We start from the raw sequence: 23003 nt of genomic DNA, 5'->3' as shown, positions 1-23003 counted from the left end.
CGTACAGTGTTTGTAAATCTGTTGTCTGCTCCCATGGCCTTTATCATTATGGATTATAATCTAAGAAGATTAAAAAATGAAAATAAGTATATACTAAATATGCTAACAATCATAAATCATAAACAACAGTAATAGAAAGTCCCAAAAATTGAATTTTGCTTAAGGTCATGTTTTTATCAATAGTAATGCAAATGAGAATCTAATCGAATAGTAATTTTTAGGATCAATGAATATGTGAGTATCAATTTTATAGACAATTTTGCTGATGAGCTGCCTGTAAAAGATGCATGATGGACAGCTTTTCAGCTACGTCCTGGACATAACAACAAACAACAATTCAGGACCCAGTTCAATCCTTTTATGCAGGGGAGGCATGATGAGCTGATTCAGCTCAGGTGTATCAGCCTCTGCCGCAGCCGCGCCATGAACCATGCCCACCATTCCACCACCTCCTAAGGGAGTTTTAACTTAGTTCACTTATGGTTCCCTTTTCACATTATGGATTCACTGACAGTTCGTCTGGTCCAAATCAGTTCATGAGTTCGTAAACTCGTAGTTTTTCAGTTAGTTCAGTTAGTAGTTCAGCTTTGTTTTTTTGTTTTTGTCACACAGAGAAATCCAAGTGAACTCTTAAGTGAGCAAAAATGTATCACTACAAACCATGTGAGAATGTTCAGTCTGCTTATTGGCCAGATGTGTTTGGGACAGGAGCAACAAAAATAAATAGAGGAAGAAGGTGCTGTGTTCTGGACTATCGGAGAAGAGGTAAAATTACCGTTCATTTCACAGATAGTTGCTAGCCCTTATAGGCCTTTCCAAATCCATAGTACCTCTCCAATGCAAAGCATAGATGGCAAACTAATGTACATCTGGTAGTTACGTCAGATATTACTAAGTTACTCCACTCCTGTCGTCTGCCTTTCCTCCACTTCTTTGTCAAGCTCATGTATCAGTCTTGCGTTCCTTTGTTTCCTGTTTTATTGTGAAAATCTTGCATTCCTTGTTCAGTGTGTTTAGTTTTGTTTCCGTAGTCTCATTGTGTCTAATGTGTCTCAGCTGTGTGTTTTCTGTTCCCTTGTCATTGTATTGTGTATTTAAGCCCTTTGTTTCTCTCTGTGTCGCGTTCTCTCTCATTCACCGCTGTGTATTTCCCAGTGCGTTTCTCTGTATGTTTAGGTTCAGAAATTCCAGTTTAGTTTAGTTTCATTTTGTATCACCTACATGCCAGCAATAAAACTGTGTTTTTGAGTTTAAGTCCTGCCTGTGACTCTGTTCTTTGGTCCTATCGTGCCTGCTGCACACAGCCAGTTCATGACAAACCCAGTCTATGTATTTTTAAGAGATTGATTATAGTATGAGAAAGCATCAGTTTGTTAGAATAGTGTGTAAATACATTTTCCATCTATATATATATGTATATATATATATATATATATATATGTGTATATATATATATATATATATATATATGTATATATATATATATATATGTGTGTATATATATATATATATATATGTGTGTGTATATATATATATATATATATATATATATATATATATATATATATGTGTCAGTACAGTATTCTTTTTAAAAAAGGATACTGTACTTAAAAAATGTATTTACTGTAACTTTAAAAAAAACAACAACATAAAATTCAGTTTTGCTAAAAAGCTAGATAGTAGTATGTCAGTGTCTGTTTACTTTGACCTGATTTGGACATGTGAACTACACGCTGCCCATAATTACTCAGAATTCTGAGAAAGAAGCTTTCAGTCTGCTTAAAAGCTTCTTCCTGTGTAGACATGAATAACGGATATTTTGTTGGCACAGAACTGTGACCACTTCATTGATAAGGATTGGTGATACTGTCACCAGTCTGGTTAATTGCTGCTCTAAAATAATTTTAATGAGAACAAATGCCCTTAGTGGTTTCCTCACTTATCCACACCTCACTCTTGTTTCATCACTATCCCTCTCCATTTGAAAAACACTGAGTGGCGAGAGATTGAAATATTCTCATTAATGAGATATTAAACCCCTCTCTTTCTAATTATTCTGGCTTATTACATCAAACTGAACAGGTTGACATGGCTACCAAAAGTCTATATAGTAGGCATAATATGTGAGGAAAAAAAGAGTAGTGAAGAAGACCTGCTGCTCTAGGGACTTGTCATACCTACTGTCAGGGTTCCTGGGTGGTTCACCCAGTGTTTTCAGTTTGCTCATGTTCAGTTTGTTTTGTCAGTCAATCTCATTTCCTGTTTTGCTGTTCCAGTTACTTCCATGTGTCTTTACTCAGATTAAGTTCAGCTGTTCACTGGTGTCTAATCACTCATCATCCAGCCTGTATTTAAACCCTCAGTTTCTCTCGGTCCAGCGTCTTGTCATTAACGTTGTCTATCCAGTATGTGGGTTCCAGTTCAGTTCAGTTCAGACAGTCTTTCAGTCAGTCAGTAAGCCGTCTGTCTCATGTTCTGTTCATCCATTCTGTATAATAAACACCCTCTTCATTCCACACTAACCCGTGAGTCCTGCGTTTGGGTCCGCTCTTCCTCACCTCCACACAGCAAAGCCCTGACAAAATGATAAGACCCGTGCCAGGAAGACACGCTTAGAAACCAGTGGACTCGGACCTCTTCGAGCGGCAGGAGACAGCCCTCTCTCACTGGACGGAGGAGCTCAGGGGAAAACAGCGGCTCTTTGGGGAGAGGGAGCACATCTTCCCGGGGACTCGTCTGGCTCTGGGCAGGCCTCGGAGAGGCTGCATTCTTCCACGGGTGCTGGGGAGAGTTCACGTCTCTCGCTGCTCTGCTCCTCGCTCGCCCGCCAGTCGTCTCATTCACCGGACCATCCACCTCACTGTGCCACAGCGGCTCCCCCTCTCACCTCGGCTCAACGGAGGCTCCGTTGCTCAGCATTCCTGCTATTTCAGCTAAGCAAAGGCGAGGCTCACGCTGCCATTGCGCTTCCCTTTTGGAGCAGCAGCATCCGATGGTGAGCGAAACTGACTTTTTTCTTTCACCACACCACAACTCAGAGACTGTTCACCGCCCACCTAAACAAAAGACTGTATTCTATGATTACATTCTAGACTATCCAATTAATACTCGCCATCCTGCTTCCAAAGAGACTGTACCACCATCCCAGGCCATCATTAAAAACATTCACTCCGCTAAACCTGATAATTTCTCCCACTCAGTCATCATTTCCTCACCCATAGTTCAGTCTTTTCCTGTTAGCAAGGCGCCTCAGATTCAACATCCCCTTCACCTGTTCATCCTGCTCAAGTGAAGGCAGTTAAGGCTCAGCCTGTCCCTTTACTAGCTCCTCAAGCAGCTAGGGCTCATCACGTCCCCACACTCGCACCAATTCCACGGGACGGTGCTGCTGATGCCCAGCCAACACCCATTCCTGTGCCAGCTCCCAGGGCGAGGGCAGCTAGGACCCAGTCTACTCCTGCACCCGTTCCTGTTTCTCAGGTGGGGGTGACTAGTGTCCAGCTGGCTCCCATACCTGTCCCAGCACCTAGGGTGAGGGTGGCCAGGATCCCACCTGACCTCCCTAGAGCTGAAGCTCTCCAACCATTGTCCTCACACTCTGGAGGTTTGGAAGAGCTAGCCTGTCCACCTGCTAGTTACCACCTCATCCATCTCCCGATCAAGCTTTTCAGGCACTAGCTCATTCCCTGATTAAATTAGCAGACCTATTTCCAGCTCAAGCACCCGGTTTATTAGCTCAGGCTGCAACTTTGCCACCAACTTCCGTCCAGTCAGTTCAGTCACCTGCTGTTCAGTCTCCAGTTCAGTCATCTGTCCATTCACCCATAGTCCAGTCCACCAGTCACCTGTAGCCCAGTCTCCCGTCCTCCAGTTGCCTGTGGTCCAGTCTGTGGCTCAGTCTCCCTTCCAGTCAGTCAAGTCTGTAGTCCAGTCTCCTGCTGTTCAGCCTCCAAGTCAAACAGAAGTACCAGCAACAAATAGTAACAACTCCTCACAGTCACAAACAGCTGCAGTACTCTGGACAGCTTCATGGTAAATGATAAATGCAGGTGAAAAAGCCTCTTCCAGGATTGCACAAAAGTAACTTGGAGTCTCCGAAAACTTTTGTGCAATCCTGGAAAGGTACTTCTTTTTTTTTTCTCCCATGTCCCTTGGGGCCTCCATAGTGTTTTTTACTATTTTTGACTATAATGCACTACAATGCAGGGGCGCAGGGGGGCACTGGAGCCTATCACAGCTATCATAAGGCAAGAGCCAGGGTATACCCAAGACAGTTCGCCAGTCTGGTGCAGGGTGGAGTTGTAGTTTTTGAATTACAATGTACTGAAAGTTTTTATTTTCTTTTTCTGTCCAGTGACCCCTAACTGAGCTTTAATCTAAAAAAAACAACAACTTTATTTTAACATGTTTTCTTGGGATTTATTTTTTCTGTCTTAAATAAACAACAAACACATACACCTCTCACTGTGCTTTAATTCCTGGTGGGCTTTGATTTGAATCAATAAAACAGCAGTTCACATTTTCTGCCTCATCACTTCCATCCTTTGTTGCTTTTTATTACAGTTTCCTTCCATGTAAAGTTCAATGGCACACAGACCTTTAATGGCACAGCACTATTGCTAGTTTCATTATATAAGAAAGCGAACATTAACTGCGTTCAATCAACAGTGCTTTCGTGCTGTACGTGATCGTGACCTCTTTATGTCTGTCTCCACGTTGGTTGAGTGTGGAGTAAGTGCATATGAGAGCATGAGGGTGGGAATGGATGTTTGTATATGTGTGTGCCTGTATTTCTGTGTCTATATGTCAGGTTGGGTGTCAGGCGCCACCTCTCTGGGGACATCTCAGGCCCTCCAAGGTTTGGAGGCCTATCTCCCCCTACCACCACTTCCCCTGCCGGTGGCGGACTCCCTCAGGTGTCGGTGCGTTGGTGGTTCTTTGTGTCCGGGGGTGGGCGTCCAGGTACACACCGGCTCACTCCTTGGCGGCCGCTTATCGGGGCCTGGAGCCTGGGGCTCGCTCGGGCCACTTCGGAGGTGGGGTGCCCCCGGCCTCTCGGCCTGGGGCTCGGTCACTTAGGCACGGCTGGCTGCCGGCGGAGCTCACGGGCGCGTCACTGCAACTCCCCCTGGCTTCTGCTCCGCGGCTGCTGAGTGAGCCCTCATCTGGGACTCTCCTCAGCTCTTTCTGGGACAGTGGCGCGGCTACCCCTCTGTTGGTCTTCCTTGGTCTCTTGTGTTCTGGGGGCCTCTGGATGTCTGGAGTTTTGATCTCCTCCATACCTGCTTCATGCCCTGGAGGACGGGGCTGTGGCCCCCCCACACCCTCTAGCAGATCATTACATGAAGGAACCTTTTAAAAAAAAAAAACAAGCGCGTCCATGCTCACAGGTGTACACATGGGTGCTCACCCACACAAACTACACCCTTTTTGGCTCCTACCTCAAAGCACACTGTGTTCTGTTGATCTTATGTGCTGCACAATAATGTTTAATATTTAGTATTTACTGTCATATTCCCATATATCATTGTGATGCTGTTTATTCTATTACTCTTGTTCTCTTCTGCTTGTTTTCTTTTTTCTTTCTCAGCAGGTGATCCGGGTGATTGATATATGCTTTTTTTTATTTCTTTTTTTTTTCTGCTCATTCTGTTGGTTTTTGTTTTTTGCCCTTCTCCCCCGTCCCTCTTCTCAGCTGTTTCTCTTTCCCTCTTTCTTTCTCCCCTTCTTTCCCCCAGTCAAGTCTGTCCCGTATTCAGTAAGTGAAAATAAAATAAACAATAAAAGGTGAATCAAATGGACCATTACGGCAAGGCTGGGATGGTCAATTTGGTAAAGTAAATCCGTTGGGCATCTTTCTTTGCCTTTAGACAACAATTCTGATGGCAAAAGAGCCAAACGGGACAGGCAAAAAAACAAAAAAAAACAAAACAAAAAAAACAGTGCTTTCGTGCGAGTTTGACAGTCTCTGTTTGAACTCTGCTGCTGAGGTTATTGATGCCATCTGATAATACTGCTCCCTCGTTTTTGTCAGAGATGAGCAAAGACAAAAAAAAGAAGAAAAAGAGAAGAAAAAGCCAATAAAAGGAAGTATGAGAGACAAAGAAAGAGTAAGATTTCATTACCTGTCAAAAGTTCTGGATACATCAGTTATTTGTATTCGGTGAAAAAAAATAAATGTATATTTGAAAAGACTGGATATAACGAAACATGAACAGTTATATATTCACCTGGAAATTCTATTATTTCAGAGATACAGTGGCAGTTTTTGTATTTTCCTTCATTTCCTTCATTGACTTTTGCAATGGCACAGTAACCTTTTTATGAGTTGACTGACATCAAAATGAAAGAAAAATTTTTTACTGACAAAATATCTTTTTTTTTGTTTTATTTTCTTTGCCTTAAACTAAATAGTTAAACACACGGTAAAACATTGAGACTAACTATGGGCTACAACTGGAATACTGTTCTGCTGGTGGAACTACACCCGTTAGCAAACTTGCCCCAATATACCCACATCTTTAAAGAAAAAAAACTTGCAAGTAAATTCCACAACCCCACAACTTTGTGTTTTGTCTGTGAAGGTTCTCAGTCATCCAGGTCATCGTAGTCAAAGGAGCTTGCAAAGAAAAGCGTCTGGACTTCTTTAAGTTGCTTGAAGACGTTTCACCACTCATCCGAGAAGCTTCTTCAAGGTCAAATGGTGGAGAGTCCCAGATATAAACCTAGTGGGAGTAACCCCCCACAGAGGGACAAAAGGACCCCCTGATGATCCTCTAATCACCTGAGCCAAGGTGTGAAACTGGGCGTGGGTCCCAATCAGCCAGAGTTTCGGGTGTGTTCATTGTGAAACCTGGCCCCACCTTATCATGCGAATTCCTGAGGTCAGATGGCCCAGGATGTGAGTGGGCATTAAGGCGTCTGGGAAGGGATCTCAAAACTGGATTATAGATGGCAGAGAGTTGGTGTCGTAAACCCCCGCCTCTGTTCAAAGACGGTCGCTCACAGTGGACATAGATGGCTTCTTTCACTCCTCTTTCAAACCATCTGTCCTCTCTGTCCAAAATGTGAACATTGGCATCCTCGAAAGAGTGTCCTTTATCCTTAAGATGCAGATGGACTGCTGAGTCTTGTCCTGTGGAGGTGGCTCTTCTGTGTTGTGCCATGCGCTTGTGAAGTGGCTGTTTGGTCTCTCCAATGTAGAGGTCTGGGCATTCCTCGCTGCACTGTACAGCATACACCACATTGTTAAGTTTGTGTTTTGGCGTTTTGTCTTTCGGGTGAACCAGTTTTTGTCTGAGCGTGTTGCTGGGTCTGAAATACACTGGGATGTCGTGCTTGGAGAAAACTCTCCTGAGTTTTTTGATGAGAGAGGTGAAACGTCTATATTGTGTATCTGGAATGAATTTTAGGTCTCTACGTCCATCCCATGGGGAATGGGAGCAGTAACAAAGGTGTTGCGTTTATATTTTTGTTGAGTGTAAATCAGAGTCAACTGAGTAGCTCACATTAATAGTGTGACATATGCATATATGGTTTGTAACTGACATTTTACCATTTAAAAAAGCAATGGAGTAGGCACATTCTGTTACAATGGCAAAAAGGAATCAGAAGTAACTTCAGAAACAAATCAGAAATAAATCCTGAGTATGAAAAAAACTATTTCAAAGAGATTTTTATGTGCTGGTGTTGCGCTCTAAAAGTAGTTATAAAACTTACATTTTTCTGAATTGTGGGGAAAATCTTTAAAGACTATTCTTATTTAATTGTGTTTTGTTTTTGGACACATTTCTAGTTAATTTTTGTAGTTTACTGGCTCCAGGAGGTCAGAGTTCAGATGTGTGATGTCATCAGTAAGCGCAGAAAACAAACAGTGTCTGAGACGTGAGGGAGCGATGTTTTGCTGATGATACGCTATTCTGCCTGTAAACTCCAAACCTGAACTGAGGAGAATAAAGTTGCAAGAAAAAGGAGAATGGAGTCATGTCTCTCTGAGGGTGCAACATAATCTTGGTGTTTCCGCCCGGTTTGGAGGACGAGCTACATGTGACTAGCCTCACCTGAACTCGTAAGGCAGTGCCATCCCTCCAAGAAAAGGCAGTGAAGGTAAAAGTTTTTCGTCATGTCTAAAGTACAGCAGATGTCTCCTGATTGGGAGCAACTTCTTGAGGAGATAGAGGAAAAGTTACTTACACTGCTAGCACCGGATTTGAATGAGATTTGTGCTGCCCTCAGTTTAGCCGTGGATGAAAGTGAAAAAGACTTACCTCGTAAACTGAGGCGGCGTATTCTCCAGTACTTAGAGGGAGAGGATGTTACTGCACGAGAAGATGAAGGAATATCTCTGTTGTTGGAATTAGATGACAAAATTAATGAAGTGAAGCAAATGAGATGCGAAAGTAATGCCCGTTGCCTCAACAAGTGGTACAAGAACACCACCCTGTGGCTAAAAATGTGATAGCACCCAGTAATTCAGACGAGCAGAGAGAAAGTGTTTCTCATCTGAATGCTACATGAGTCATCCCTGTCGCCACTCAAAGTGTCCCTTTTGTACACCCACTGTACCGACGGGATCTGAAAATAATGGGACAAATTGGAGAACCAAACCAAAAGGACAAATTAACATACACTAGTGTGGACCTGTACACCTCCAGGACATTGCGGCGTGCAGCTCGGATCTCAGCTGACCCTTCTCACCCTGGACACAGTCTGTTTGACCTGCTCCCCTCAGGCAGGAGGCTCCGGTCCATTCGCACCAGAACCTCTCGCCATAAGAACAGTTTCTTCCCCTCTGCTGTTGGACACATGAACAATAACCATATGACTGTCCCCGCCACTAACACATGACCCTACGCTGTGTTCACTGTATCATTCCATGTTTGGCACTGATCACCACCTGCACTCATGTATATATCTTTCAACGTAGCACTCTTAATTCTTACTCTCATGTATATATCTCATGTATATCTCATGCACATATCTTTCCACGTAGCACTTTTAATTCTTATCCCCACTTTTATTTTTTCCATGTCTATTTAAGTGTTATTTATGACACCATGTTTGCACTGAAGCACCGCAGCAATTTCCTAATGTTGTAAACCTGCTCAACATTTGGCAATAAACCCCATTCTGATTCTGATTCTGATTCTGATGGACCGAGTTGAAGAACAGGAGGAGCCCAGGAATTATTAGAAAAATATAGTTTCCATTTATTTAACCCCCAAAAATTATATTTACAAGACTAATAAATGTTGAGCTCATAAAAGAGGTCAAAGAAACAAAACTGAACTCAGGCAAAGACTGCAACCTTAACAAACCAAATGACTGCCCAAACGTACATAATTGACCTAAACATGAAATGACATACAAGGGTATATATAATGGCTGATCAGACCATTGTGACACATGAGGGGTAACAAACAAAACACAATCATAAATCACAAACAGCAGTACAATCTAGTTTGTTAATAAACTAAACACTAAAGAAGAAAATCAAAAAACCCCATTAAACCCTAAACTCAAATATTTAATTAAATACAAATACTTTGTTTTTAAAGTAAAGAAAACACACATTCCCCCTTCAGCAGGAAGTGGTGGTGTGGTCCAATTATCTTCCTTCATATTTAATGGTTTCAAACCCTGGCTACCATCTTTTGTCCGGCAACTCCCAGGGATGATGGCAGGTAAGAAATAAAAAGACAAAGGTTAGTCAGAAAGCAAAGAAATGAAGTAGTATGAATACATAAGTAAACTAAATGTGCGCGCTTACAAATAGAACAAATGTATCCAAACCAATCAATAAAGTTATTGGAAACTAAAATGTATTAATATGTTCAAATGAAGAATGAAAATACAAAAGTTACCGACTTTAGAGTGTGGCCACGGGTTTGGCCATCACACTAGCTTGGAAAGACAAATCCAGAGGGCATTGAAGAGAGGATATGATGAAGGAGACATTGTTGAAGCCATCATTCAAGCTATAACCCCAGGAACAAAACTGAAAAGCTACCTTGAGAGTAGAGTAGATTTGACTTTGCAAGCTCTCAGGGAAATATTACGGACTCATTACATTGAGAAAGATGCCACAGAGTTGTATCACTCGCTCACACGTGCTGTACAGGAGCCAAAAGAAACTCCAATCCAGTTTTTGATGCGAGCAATGGATTTGAGACAACAACTTGTTCTTGCTTCAGAGAGAGTTAAGTCTGGTTTAAAGTACAGTTCGGAGCTCATCCAAAATCAGTTTCTCCAGACAGTACTCACTGGCCTCCATGATGACACCATCCGAGCTGATGTGAAGCTATACCTGCAAAATCCTAAAATCACAGATGAGGTTCTTCTGGAAAAAATGACTGCGGCATACAGTCTGGAAATGGAAAGAAAGAATAAGCTGTCAGCTGCATCAAGAGCAAAGATGATCAAAGTTGCAGCAGTAAGTGGGGAAGATCAAGAGGTGGAGAAAGAAAGCAGTATGCACACATCAGACAGTAAGAACAAGCAAGGTGGAGCGGTCAAATGAGACACATTAATGGATAAAGTTGATCAAGGCAACAAGGCTATATGTGAGGCTCTGCAGAACCTCACCACTCATATTGCCAGCCTCCAGCAGACCGTTAAGCCTCAGCACATGAGAATGGCCGAACCACCTGACCGGAAATACCAATCACAGCCTAGGAGCACAAACATTAGACAGTGCCAGCAGTGTCAATCATCCAATACAGGAAACAAATGTGACCACTGTTACAAATGTGGCAGTACGGAACACTGGGCAGCAGGTTGTCGTAGGAAAAAGTGGCTGGTTAACATGATGATTGCTTTGCGCTATTCATAAAACCCCTGTGTATCTTGTGAAATATAAGGTGTTATTTGGGTCACTTTGACCTAAAGCACAAAACTTCAGGAAATTTCAGTGTTTGCCATTCACTCAGTCATTTTTATTTATAATAGTGTAGTTGGTGACCTGAGATTGTCCTGTACTTGTAAAGTATCATCACTTGCTTGCCTCGTTTTCTTTCTTCCACCCACACATGAAACCATTAGCTGGTACTGCTGGATATGTTCAGACAGCCCAACATAGAAGAGAGCCTTGAGAGTGTCTGTGCACAGTGTTTCCTGTTAAGCTAGTTCATTTACTTCAGCAAAACAACATCCTCAAAAAAAGACCCCTCTCTGAGAATTAATTTAACAGTCCTTCTAAGCTAGTCCCAAGCTGTGGGGCTGTAACTGGCTCTGACTGTCTGATTGTGTGTTCCTGTATGTATGTCTGTGTCATAGCTCAGGTTAGCTCAGGTCCCTTTGAATTCGTCATTAGTCCTGTCTGTGTGGTTAATTTTATTCTGGCACTCATGACTCACCGAACACACATATACACTGAAAAAAGTGATATTGGCTCCTTTTAGATATAGCATATTTTATTTTGGTATATCTTTTTAATTCAAATGAGTAATTCCTGTCTACATATATAATTCGAGTAACTCCAGAATACATTCCCTGCGTTTTAATCCAATTAATTTTAGTTAATTAAATGTAGCTCAAAAATATTTAAGTATGTTTTTCATAGCCTCCTGCTGGGCTATTTTGCGCATGCGTTAGGACAGGCCACCATTTTGCGCGCGGACTGAAAGCGGACGTTTTGTGTGCTGCAAGCGGGCTCAAGTTAATCACACAACTTAGTGTAAAGGTGGACTAGCTTTGGTAAGTAAACCTTTTCCGGTCGTTTTGTTTTATTTTTTTACCTCAGTCAAAGCATGTTGACTCTTTAAGACGTGTGCACATGGAGAAGTCTAAGTAGTTGTACACCTCTGAACTTTGTCGTGATTTGACTTAAGCTAGCTATGTGCTCTATTAGCTACTGCTCTATTAAAAGAGTAATTTAAAACTGCTACGTTAAATTGTCATGTTTTTAGCTTAGTTCTGGTGGCACACTTTGTACTAACAAATTATGTAACAAGGCAATTTCTCTGTTGTAGTTAGCTGTAAAGTTCACTGTACAGTTGCCTGCAGTTTTAAATTGAGAAATCGTCCCTCCCGCCACAACATTGGCATTAATAGTCGGGCGGGGGAGGGGGCTTCTGAACGCACCTGCACAGTCAGGGGTGCAGTAGGAAATAAGTAGGATTGGCGTTGCACAACGTCTTTTGTGCAGAAACAAATAATGGTTGAAAACTGTGGAGGAGAATAACTCAGTGGTTGCCAATAATGTGAGCTCAAAAGGCACTGAGAGTGAGGTTTGTCAGGACTGAAATTAACTCAGAAAAGAAGTTGCTTCACTTGATAGAGCTGTTGAGTGTGAGACCTGTCAGCGGTCTGGTTTAGCATTTGAAACATCGCTACGTGCTTCCAAAACGCTGCATTTAATCTCAGAGAAAACTAACACAGAGAAGTAAAGCAAGTGTGTAAGTTCATCTCTGTATGTTTGCATAGTATTTCCATGCTGAGCTTAACAACCGATGTATGGAGCCACAGCTGGACTGGCTGTCAGAGTTTTGTATTGAGGGGGAAAGGAAGCGATTTGTTTTATACTTCAGCTAGAATGAAAAAAGACACAAAGCTGGAGTTATTCGGTGTCTTCATGCTGAACAGCTAAAACTTCTTCCCTCATTCTCCCCCCTCCCTCTCCTGTTGCTACTTCAATCATGAAACTGATCGATTATCAGCTGATCGGCTTTTCTGTCGCTAGTCCTGCCTCTCTTGTTTGTTAATTGCCCAGTTTGCGCTAGAAAGTGGAAAACGGCAGATAAACAACAGCAGCACGTTTAAGCTTGATAAGCTGTTGCTAGAATTTTTTAAATATTACTTTCTAGTATCCGCTTGTGTTTTCTGAAGGCACAGCCGTAATAGCTGCTGGTCATGATATCAGTTTGTATATGTGGTGAGAAGGAAACATGAAGGTGAAACCAGGAGATGTTTTTACTGAATCATTAGAGCTGAACAGGTAATGAAGAAACAGGTTTACCTTTTAGGTGACATGAATGAGTTGAAAGGAAGTTATGAACTGTTTCTGAGAGACAAATAACACCAGGATTCTTTTCTAAGTAGCTGGCAGCTGGTAACTGTGCAGGGGCGGGTCTAGCAAAGTGTTGTTGAGACCGAGGCCCTGTACAGGCTCTTGGTAAATGCATTGAGGAAATTAATGACTGGTTGTGCCACAATTTTCTCCAACTAAACAAAAACAAAACTGAAGTAATAGTCTTTGGCGCCAAAGAAAAACGATTACAGGTCACCAGAGAACTTCAATCTATACATCTAAAAACCACAAACCAGGCGAGAAATTTGGGTGTAGTGATGGATGCAGACCTAAACTTAGAAAAACACATTAAGACAATAACAAAATCAGCTTACTATCACCTCAAGAATATTTCAAGGATAAAAGATCTGATGTCTCAACAGGATCTGGAAAAACTAGTCCATGCATTCATTTTTAGTAGGCTTGATTACTGTAACAGCATCTTTACAGGTCTACCTAAAAAATCAGTCAGACAACTACAGCTCATTCAGAACTCTGCTGCTCGAGTCCTCACTAAGACCAAAAAAGTGGACCACATCAGTCCAGCTCTGAGGTCCTTACACTGGCTGCCTGTCCGTCAGAGGATAGACTTTAAAGTTCTGATGCTGGCCTATAAAGCTCTGAATGGTTTAGGACCAAAATACATCAGTGACCTCCTGACCCAGTATGAACCTTCCAGATCCCTCAGGTCATCTGGATCCGGTCTTTTATCAGTTCCCAGAGTCAGAACCAGACACGGAGAAGCTGCATTCAGCTTTTATGCTCCTTATATCTGGAACAAACTCCCAGAAAGCCTCAGATCAGCTGAAACACTCAGTTTATTTAAATCCAGGTTGAAGACTCACCTATTCTCAGCTGCATTTGAATAAAGCACCAAATCCACACTTTTAAGCTTAAATTTCAAAACTTACACTAACTACTGATCTTATCTATTTCTGATTTTATCTGTTTTGATTTTATATACTGTTTTGTTTGTTTGTTAAGCTTAAATTTCAAAACTTACATTAACTACTGATTTTATCTACTGTTCTGATTTTATCTGTTTTGATTTTATATACTGTTTTGTTTGTTTGTTTGTTAAGTGGGTTTAGAGCTCTGGGTAGCTCCCCAACTGGGTCTAGACTGGGTCTAGAGAGTATTTTAAATTCAGGGAATTTAAAATAGAAAGTAGCTCGTCCACAGAAGGACTGGTAGCTCCCCTTACGATAAGGGTTCAGATTGCGCGAACAGGTGTGAAATGTGTGTGTTTAGTTAGTTTGTTTGTTTGCTTGTTTTAATCAGTTTTAAATCATGCTTTTTATTTGTTTTTGTTTCTAATGTCTCTGTAAAGCACTTTGAATCACCTTGTTGTTGAATTGTGCTATACAAATAAATTTGCCTTGCCTTGCCTTGTCAGGGGGCCAGGTAGGGCATTAACAAGGAAAGGGGGGCATAAATAATTTTCTTTCTTATTCTCATTTAAAATGTCTAGCTTTTAATAAATAATTATCTAAATCTTACAAGCAAAGTGGTGATCTGGTTAAATGTATAGAAATCCATTATTGTATGTAGTAAATATTAAGTCTAATATATACCCTAGTAATAGTAGTTCATATAGCACTTTTTCCTTTGGGAAGGTACCATCTGTGCTGTCTGCAACTGTATTGAAGAAAAATGTTGAATCTAATTATTGTAGGAAAATAATTGTTTCTGTGCATTAAAGTAGATTACGTCAATTAAGCATTATGAGGCAGAGGGTGGGGGGTGGTTTCCTAATATTTTTGCTGGGAGTTGGCAGCCCTATTAGTTAGGTTGTTTAATATTTCTATGTACTGTTTAGAATACCTGAATAAGGAGGATGGTGTAAGTTTTTTAGGTTGATCAGTATTGCTGAAGTATAAAATATTTTGGGTGCAGTGTATTTTTTGCATACAGGTATAACAGAATAGTTTTAATGTTTGTTTTTTTTAAACTGAGTATGAACTTATACAAAATGCAGCAAAATATTTATTTAAAAAACCCAGTTTTATTTATTATAAAATACACTATATCGGATTCACATCGGCATCGGCAGATAATCAAAGTTATGATATCGGTATCGGACATAAAAAAAGTGGTATCGTGCCATCTGTAGTTTTTACAGAGGCACAAGTAAGATTTGTTTTTTTACAAGGGAGTATCATGAAGTAGCTTGGAAATGGTAATTGTTTGTCTTTCTAAAGTCCTCATTTTAATTTTTTGTATTTGTGTTCCTTTTCTGGCAGATTTTCTTCCCCTTATGTGTTATTGTTTATTCAAGGAAACTGTGTTATTTTGGTAAGTACATGCAAATTCTTTACATATTTATCACGACAGTATTGCATTGACAAGTTTGTCTATCTCATCTTAAGGGTTCTTGTGATTATTAATATTGATATTAATTAATATCAATTATTACATATGATTAATATAGTTTAAGAAAAGATGCCTCTATATTTTGTACAGTTTTTTTTTTTTTTTTTATAAAGACTAGGGCGTAGAACACTGATTCCATGTGTTGCCAACAGTTCCCATCCTTTAGAGAAAATTATTTAAAGTTGAACATGAAAGTTGCTGGCTGTAACATTAGTTTTTATTTTTTCCTTTTATTTGATTGTTCAATTGGCACTGTTATGGTATTGCTTTCTAACCTGATCAGATTTTAGGTGCACTCTAGATCAGTGTTTCCCAACCCTGTTCCTCAAAGACCTCTGTTCTGCATTTTTTTAGATGCCTCCTTGCATCGCCACACTGATTTGAACTAATGTTTAGCCTAATTTCTTCAAGTTGTGCACAAGTCTGTCACTGACACAGTTAATATGTCAGGGTGCACTGAAGCAGAGAAACATCAAAAATATGCAGGATGGGCATCCTCAAGGAACAGAGTTGGGAAAAGAATGCTCTAGATAATGCAGCCTACAAGCATACTTCTAAGATGCATCCATTCTTGTAGGTTAACCACGGCTAAAGTTTTCTTTGTGTAAAGTACTAAGTGTGTTTTTTGTTTTTGTTTCAAATTTTCTCTCTTTGTTGTATGTCCAGTTTATGTGGAAGTGTAAAGACTGCAGTGCAGAAGTTTCTAGACGATCAGAACTTCTTAAGCACTATAGACTGAAACATAGTCATTTTGGGCGTGGCCATCACATTAAGTGCCTATATCCTGAGTGTCCATGTCTTTTAAAGACTTGGAATTCACTTCTGACACACTTGTCAAGGAATCATAGCAATACCCCAGAGCACTCTGACAAATTTACAACTTTTTCCTGTCAGTTATGTTGTTGTAGTGAATTAGGAACAGAGCGTGAATATTTTGTGCACATTAGCCGTCATTTAAAAAACAATGAGACAGTAACATGTATGTTTAAAGGTTGTGACTACAAATCAAATATTTACAGTACCTTTAAGTCACACAAAAGTCGCAAGCACAGTTTACACTCGCTGGTAGACTTCAAAGAGGATATTGTCAGAGGATCTTTTGCAACTGAAACTGCAGAGCATGATGCTTCAAATGCTGAGGAATTGTGGGGTGACGAACAGCCTGTTGATTTAGAGACATCAAATGATCATGAAGACGTAGTTCAGCTAAAGCTTGCGGCAGTGTTATTAAAACTAGAAAATATTTTTCACGTTCCAAGTGCTGCAGTTGATGAACTTTTGGAGGAACTTCAGTATTTGTTGGGCACAGCATCTTTGTGTACGGCAGCAAAAGTTATCCAAGACACATTGAACTGTGACAGCTTGCAAATAGACCAGTCAGTCATTGAAGAACTTGCATCTGCACTGTGTACATCTAATCCTGTGTATAAATCGGTAGGTAAAGGTTGTCCCCTAGCAACATCCTTTAAGCGCAAAAATTTCTACAAGGAAAATTTTAAAGTTGTAGAGCCTGTAGAGTATGTGTTGGATGAAAAAAATAAAAGAACATTTCAGTATGTTCCAGTTTTAAAGGTTTTACAGCAGCTTTTCAGTGATTGCCACCTTCTTGCTAAGGTTTTGGATGGTAGTCGCATAACAGAACAAAGTGGGGAAGAAGTGATTTACAGGTCTTTTAGGGAGGGGTTGTTTTTCAAAGAAAACAGTTTTTTATCAGCAGGTGAATTGCGAGTTTTACTGAATTTGTATATTGACGATTTTGAGATTTGCAATCCACTTGGCACTTCCCGTAAAAAGCACAAAATCTGTGCCATATATTGGACTCTTAGCAATTTACCACCTGCTTGCCATTCATCACTGACTTCCATTTATCTGGCTTTACTCTGCAAGTCTGAAGATGTAAAGACATATGGATATGAAAAGATTCTAGAGCCCTTGTTGAGTGATCTTGTTACTTTGGAAAGTCAAGGGATTTTTATTGCACATCTTGGAGAATTTGTCAGGGGCACAATACAGTGTGTCATAGCAGATAATTTAGGAGCACACAGTATTTCTGGATTTATTGAGAGTTTTTCAGGTGAATACTTTTGCAGATTTTGTGAGGCCAAAAGATCTGATATTCAAGAAACAGAGGTTAGTTCAGGTGTGTTTACTCTGAGAAGCAAAGAGACACATGAAATGCATGTAAGTTCTGCACAGAGTAATGCAAAACCATGTCACGGTGTTAAAAGACGGTGTGTTTTCTCTGCACATCTCTCCCATTTCAGTGTTTGCAGTGGATATCCTCCAGATATTGCACATGACATATTTGAGGGCATATTACCAGTTGAGTTGGCATACTGCCTGAATATCTTAATTTTGAAAAAATATTTTACACTTGACAGCCTCAATGAGTCCATTCTGACATTTCCCTACAAATGGGCAGACAAGAGTAATCGCCCTCATGCTATTCCCAGGACTTTCATGCAGAACAAAAGCATTGGAGGAAATGCTCATGAAAATTGGAGTCTCTTACGATTCCTTCCATTGTTGGTAGGACACTTGGTACCTCCAGATGAAACAGCTTGGCAGGTAATTTTGGACCTAAAGGACATTGTTGAACTAGTTGTTGCACCAGTACACACAGAACAATCAATTGCTTTCCTTGAGTCTAGAGTCTCTGACCACAGATGTAGGTTGAAAGAGCTGTTTCCAGGACTGAAGCTGTTACCAAAACATCATTTTGTGGAGCATTATCCACAGATGATTAAATTCTTTGGGCCACTTGTTGGCATGTGGACCATGAGGTTCGAGGCAAAGCACAGTTTTTTCAAACAGGTTGTTCGTCACACACGGTGCTTTAAAAATGTGCTACTGTCACTGGCAGTGAAACATCAGTTCATGATGGCATACCACTTGGAGTCTGTCACAACTGTAAGGCCGAGCCTAACTGTCTCAGCTGTTTCTACTGTCTCTGTTGACATTCTGCATCATGATGTACAGCGAGACTTGAAGATTAAATTCCCTGATATTACCCATATTCAGCTCACAAAGAATGCTTCTGTGAATGGAACAAACTACAGGCCTGGCATGATTGTAGTTTATGGCTCCTCTGCTGGATTGCCTGAATTTGCAGAAGTTGTCCAAATGGTTGTTGTGGAGGAAAACCTGAGCTTCACTGTCAAAGAGATGGGTGCCTGGTATAGGGAGCATTTTAGAGGTTTTGAACTTTTTCCCACATCACACATCTCCCTCGTTGATCTTGGTGCCTTGGTAGACCAGTACCCCTTGGCAGATTACAGGATTGGAGGCCGGCGAATGGTCATACTTAAAAGATTCATTCATATAGAAGGTAGTAAATGTTGTCTTCAATTGCATGTGTTCAGTTGCATGTGTTCAGTTGCAGTTATCTTCATGGCAACAGGAGGGGTACCACAAATGTTTAGCTTATTTTTAATAAAGATTGGATACTTCCCACAAGGGTAATATTTTTTTTTTCCATTACATTTCAGTTCTTTTGGCCAAACATGCCTCATGTTGTCATGTGTCTTAAAAAAACATCATTGATGATGCTCAAAACATTTTGATAAAGGATGAATTGCAACACATACCACTAAAAGCAAAGTGACACTTTTTGAGGATTCTGGCTGACGTATGCAAAAAAACCCAGTATGAAGCTATAGAATAAAATTAAATAAACTGCTTTTTACCCGTAAAACCTGTGTTGCAGTTCTGCACTCTTGTGCTCCCTAATAAAATTATTCAATGCAAAGTATTTTAACTTTTTTTTTTCTCCTAATGTCTTTAAAAATCAGATTGAAGAATGGCAGAGCAGCTGAAGCTGAGAGTCATCGTGGCAGATGATGATTTTAGGAGACTTGACGTTCCATCTGGGATGCCAAGAACTTTGACTGATCTTCAGAGCACAATTTGCCAAGCATTTGGAATTGAAAGAGACTTTCGTATTCAATTCATGGATCCTGACTTCAATAATGAGTTTATGAACATAACATCAATGCAAGACATTCAAGACCGAAGTACAATCAAACTTGTGTACATGGCAAATCTGGATACAAGTGCATCTTTGTTAAAGCAGTATCCCACATGCAGTCTTGACTCCTCTGCAAGTCCAGAAAGTATTCAAAGAAACTCCAGTCTCTCATCGTCTTCATCCAACTCAGACAGCACCATAATTCTACCACAGTCAGACAGTGAGCTGAGATCATGTGCATGGCCTCGCGAGTTTACTATTCCTCGATTTTCATTCAATGTAGAGGTGCAACTTCAGCGTGGAAATGAGACCTTCAGAGAAACTGGAACTCGGCTCAAGATTACTCCAGGTGTTAAATCTGACATCTTAGAGATGATTTTTCAGTTTACTGCTTATCCTCAAAATTACCAAATAGATGAAGTTGCAGGGGCACTGATCAAAAAATTCCCTTGTCTGCGAGAGCCATCTGCCACAGGTTACTATGGCTGGATGATTAGCCTGAAATATAAGATGGCTAATTACAGGACAAAGATGCGCAACATTGGCTGTCCTGAAGTGACTATAAATGCTTTGAAAAACAAATCCAGTGATGATTGCCTCCCAGCCAAAAATGTTAAGAAACCTAAAAAGGCTGAGGTCAATTTTTGTCCATTACACCCAGCTGGCGAAACGGATGACAGTCTAGAAAACATCAGGGTTGAGCTTTTGACCGACATCAGACGAAGAAACGGTGCCTCAGATGTAAGACAGAAGATGTCAAGAACATTTTCCTACCGTAGACAAGAGGTGGTGCAGGGAAGTCCAACTGCTGGGGAGTTTAAAGCTAGGTGGCCTGCACTTTTCCAGATTAATGAGGTAAAGGCATGCTTTTTTTTGCTGAGTGTTCTTTTCAGTAATTCCTTATGTTATACATTAATTAATCTGGGCCACTTGGATTAAGACGATCCCTAATATAGGTATAAAGAGGCTGGCATTTATAGTGATTGACCTGTGTACCGTACAGAGTATTTATTTGAGCAGCACTTAAAATACAAGTTGTGTATGAAAAACATAAGTGACTTAAAGTGTAGAAACATGAATAAAATAAATTTTTGATTTTTCTTATAAATAAAAAATATTTGATTGTTTAAGTAAGTTTGCACTACATATAGGGCCCAAACTATTTTATAGTGAGTTTGATTATTGAAATGATTGATTAATCATCTCAATAATTAATAGAGTGAAATCAGATTATCAATTGTGAATTAACCTAAAACCTTTCATTTAGCTATTCGTTTTTAGTTAGCCTCAGATTGTTAAAAGCATGTGCTAAACAAATGTAAATTAAAAATGTGATGAACAAACTTTGTTGCTCATAAGATAAAAAAATAAATGGGTCAAGTTAAAACCCCTAAGACCTCTCACCACCAAGAGGTGCTGACCTCACAGGTGAGACACTCCCACCAGCGGACAAAGAGCACAGGAAAATGTGTTGCCAACCACCTGAAACAGACAAATATCTGCTTTTTAAAACCCTTTAAACCCGCTAAATGGACTGATGCCATTCATTTCGTCTTTGATTAACAGTAGTAACATCCTTCATGCACTGTATACTAACCCATATGCTAATCATGCTTTATGAAGTGATGGCAATTACATTGTAGCATTTAATGAAGAAATAACAAAATAATCATACCAATGATTAAGCACCAGTCTGCTTTTTTTTTCTTTTTTCTGTGTGTGTGATACAGGTAAATGCTGAATTCCAGCGTATTACAACACTTCAACTGGAGACGACCTTCGCGGCACAGTTAGACAGAATTACACCTCAGCTGATGACAGTTTTCCAGAAGAAGGGCGGTGTTTCTGGGCAGAAACTTGCCCACCACTTGCAGATCATGCAAGAGGTAAATCTGAATATTGCAAATTCTATTTGGATTTAATTTGTCTTAAGTGGCAAGTCACTGGTGAGTCAAATAAGCCATTTTAGGTGACCGGCCAAGCAATCTAAATTTTGAAATTTTCATATATAAATTTTATTTACTATGTTTGAACTGACTTATGATAAAATTTACTTATTGCGAATGTCAGACATTGTTCTTTTTTCCAAATTGGTTTAATCAGCAACTCTCTTTAAACAGGCTGAAAGTGATGTTAAAGTGAAAAGGGAAGCAGTTCTCAGGGCACTTTGCCTCTACCTTGGTGAAGAGGACGGAAGCCTTATTCGGGAGTACTTGGTAAGTCATTGTTAGCAAGTCATCTATACACACACTTCTTAGATAGATATTTACACACACACACAAACGACTAGATTGGAATTTAATTGTAGAGTTAATTGTTTTTCTTTTACCTTTTTATTAAATGTTTAGGACATTGAAGGAGATGACATCCAGAGAGGCCTAAAGAAGCACACCATGGGCATTTATGTCATCAACAAGGAGGATGGACAAAATGGACATTATGATGACATTGGAATATTTGTTGAAGGGGAGATAGTCATGGACAACATTGGATCTCCGGCCCAAGCTTGTGCATTGATGCTTGGAGTAATCTATGCACTAAACCTAGCCTACCCCAAGGAATTGAGGCACTATTATGAATTCATTCAGAAAGTGTTGATGGGATTGGATGGGGAAAAGCTCTCCCCCAAAGTCCTTGGGCTGAAGAACAAAATTGCTACTGGATAGGAAGATTTCTAAAACCACACATCCATTTACATTTTGTTATGTAAATTACCAATGACTGGTGCTCTTGTGAATAGGAGTGAAATATTTGTATAACCATCATTCGTTCTCACGTTCTGTGTTATGTTTTGATTGAACATTTTCACTTTCAATAATGAATGTTTCACGTTTGGTACATTTGAGTAGCTTGAAGAGCAACTTTGTAATTATTCAGTTTACCGAAGCAATTTTTCTTTATTCCGGTCCTTGATAGCTGCTGCCCTATAATCAGTGTTAACTCACCTGATTTAAAAAAAAAAAAAAAATAAATAATAATTGCATGATTACCACACTGCAGCACACTGGTAACACTTTAGGACTATTGTTTTGAAGCAAGTATGTTAGGTCAGAAAACATGTAAAACATTCAGAATCCTCAAGGAAGGACTAGAATGGAAAGCAGTAAGGAAAACACAAGTTTAGTTTTAAGTCTAATTACCTTATTAAAATGCAATTTCTAAATATGGATCGCAGAACAGCAAGTCTGAAACTTTGGTTAGTTTGTGGATGCATCAGTTTGTAATTGTGATACTTTATACCGCTGGCAGTGTTTTATTCTTTGTTAGAGGAAGAGAAACATTGGTTAACATTTCTCTTGTCTGTTGTTTCTGTTTTATTTGAATAGAGCTTTTTAAAGCTATTAGTTCATAGGCAAAAGTTTTGTAATTTGTATTATACAAATTACAGCAATTTCCCTTACATGTGGATTCTTATTCTGTTTGCAACAAATTTTGCATTAATAAATGATGTGAAAGAATTTTGTAGTTTTCATTATTGGCGTTATTAAAAAGAACTACAAATCAGGGTAAGCAATATTTTTTTAAGTAAAATTTACTTAATTGAAATAGAGAGAAATTAACAATTTTATTGATTTGAATATAACTTTGGGACATAAGTTTAAAGGAAACAAATTATTCTGGTACACTTAACACAACCTTAGTTGGAATTACTAATAT

The 23003-nt window shown here is 39.9% G+C and overlaps 1 protein-coding gene and 1 long non-coding RNA gene across 2 annotated transcripts; both read left to right on the top strand.

Annotated features, from left to right (window-relative positions):
• The first annotated feature begins 11442 nt into the window (after positions 1–11442).
• Positions 11443–19454, top strand: LOC143422040 (uncharacterized). Its single transcript, XR_013101643.1, has 3 exons — positions 11443–11694; positions 15250–15301; positions 19171–19454. It is a non-coding gene; the product is annotated as an uncharacterized LOC143422040 (long non-coding RNA).
• A 420-nt stretch (positions 19455–19874) lies between these two features.
• LOC112435901 (uncharacterized) lies at positions 19875–22788 on the top strand. The gene is made up of 4 exons (XM_076892001.1): positions 19875–20201; positions 21077–21232; positions 21467–21562; positions 21695–22788. Exons 1-4 carry the CDS (start codon positions 19878–19880, stop codon positions 22010–22012), a joined length of 894 nt encoding a protein of 297 aa, XP_076748116.1. The 5' UTR covers positions 19875–19877; the 3' UTR covers positions 22013–22788.
• Positions 22789–23003: the final 215 nt, after the last annotated feature.

The sequence above is a fragment of the Maylandia zebra genome, linkage group LG14 (assembly GCF_041146795.1).
Source record: "Maylandia zebra isolate NMK-2024a linkage group LG14, Mzebra_GT3a, whole genome shotgun sequence".
Taxonomy (NCBI): domain Eukaryota; kingdom Metazoa; phylum Chordata; class Actinopteri; order Cichliformes; family Cichlidae; genus Maylandia; species Maylandia zebra.
The sequence above is the reverse complement of the archived record's forward strand: the minus strand, read 5'-3'. Positions and strand labels throughout refer to the sequence as shown.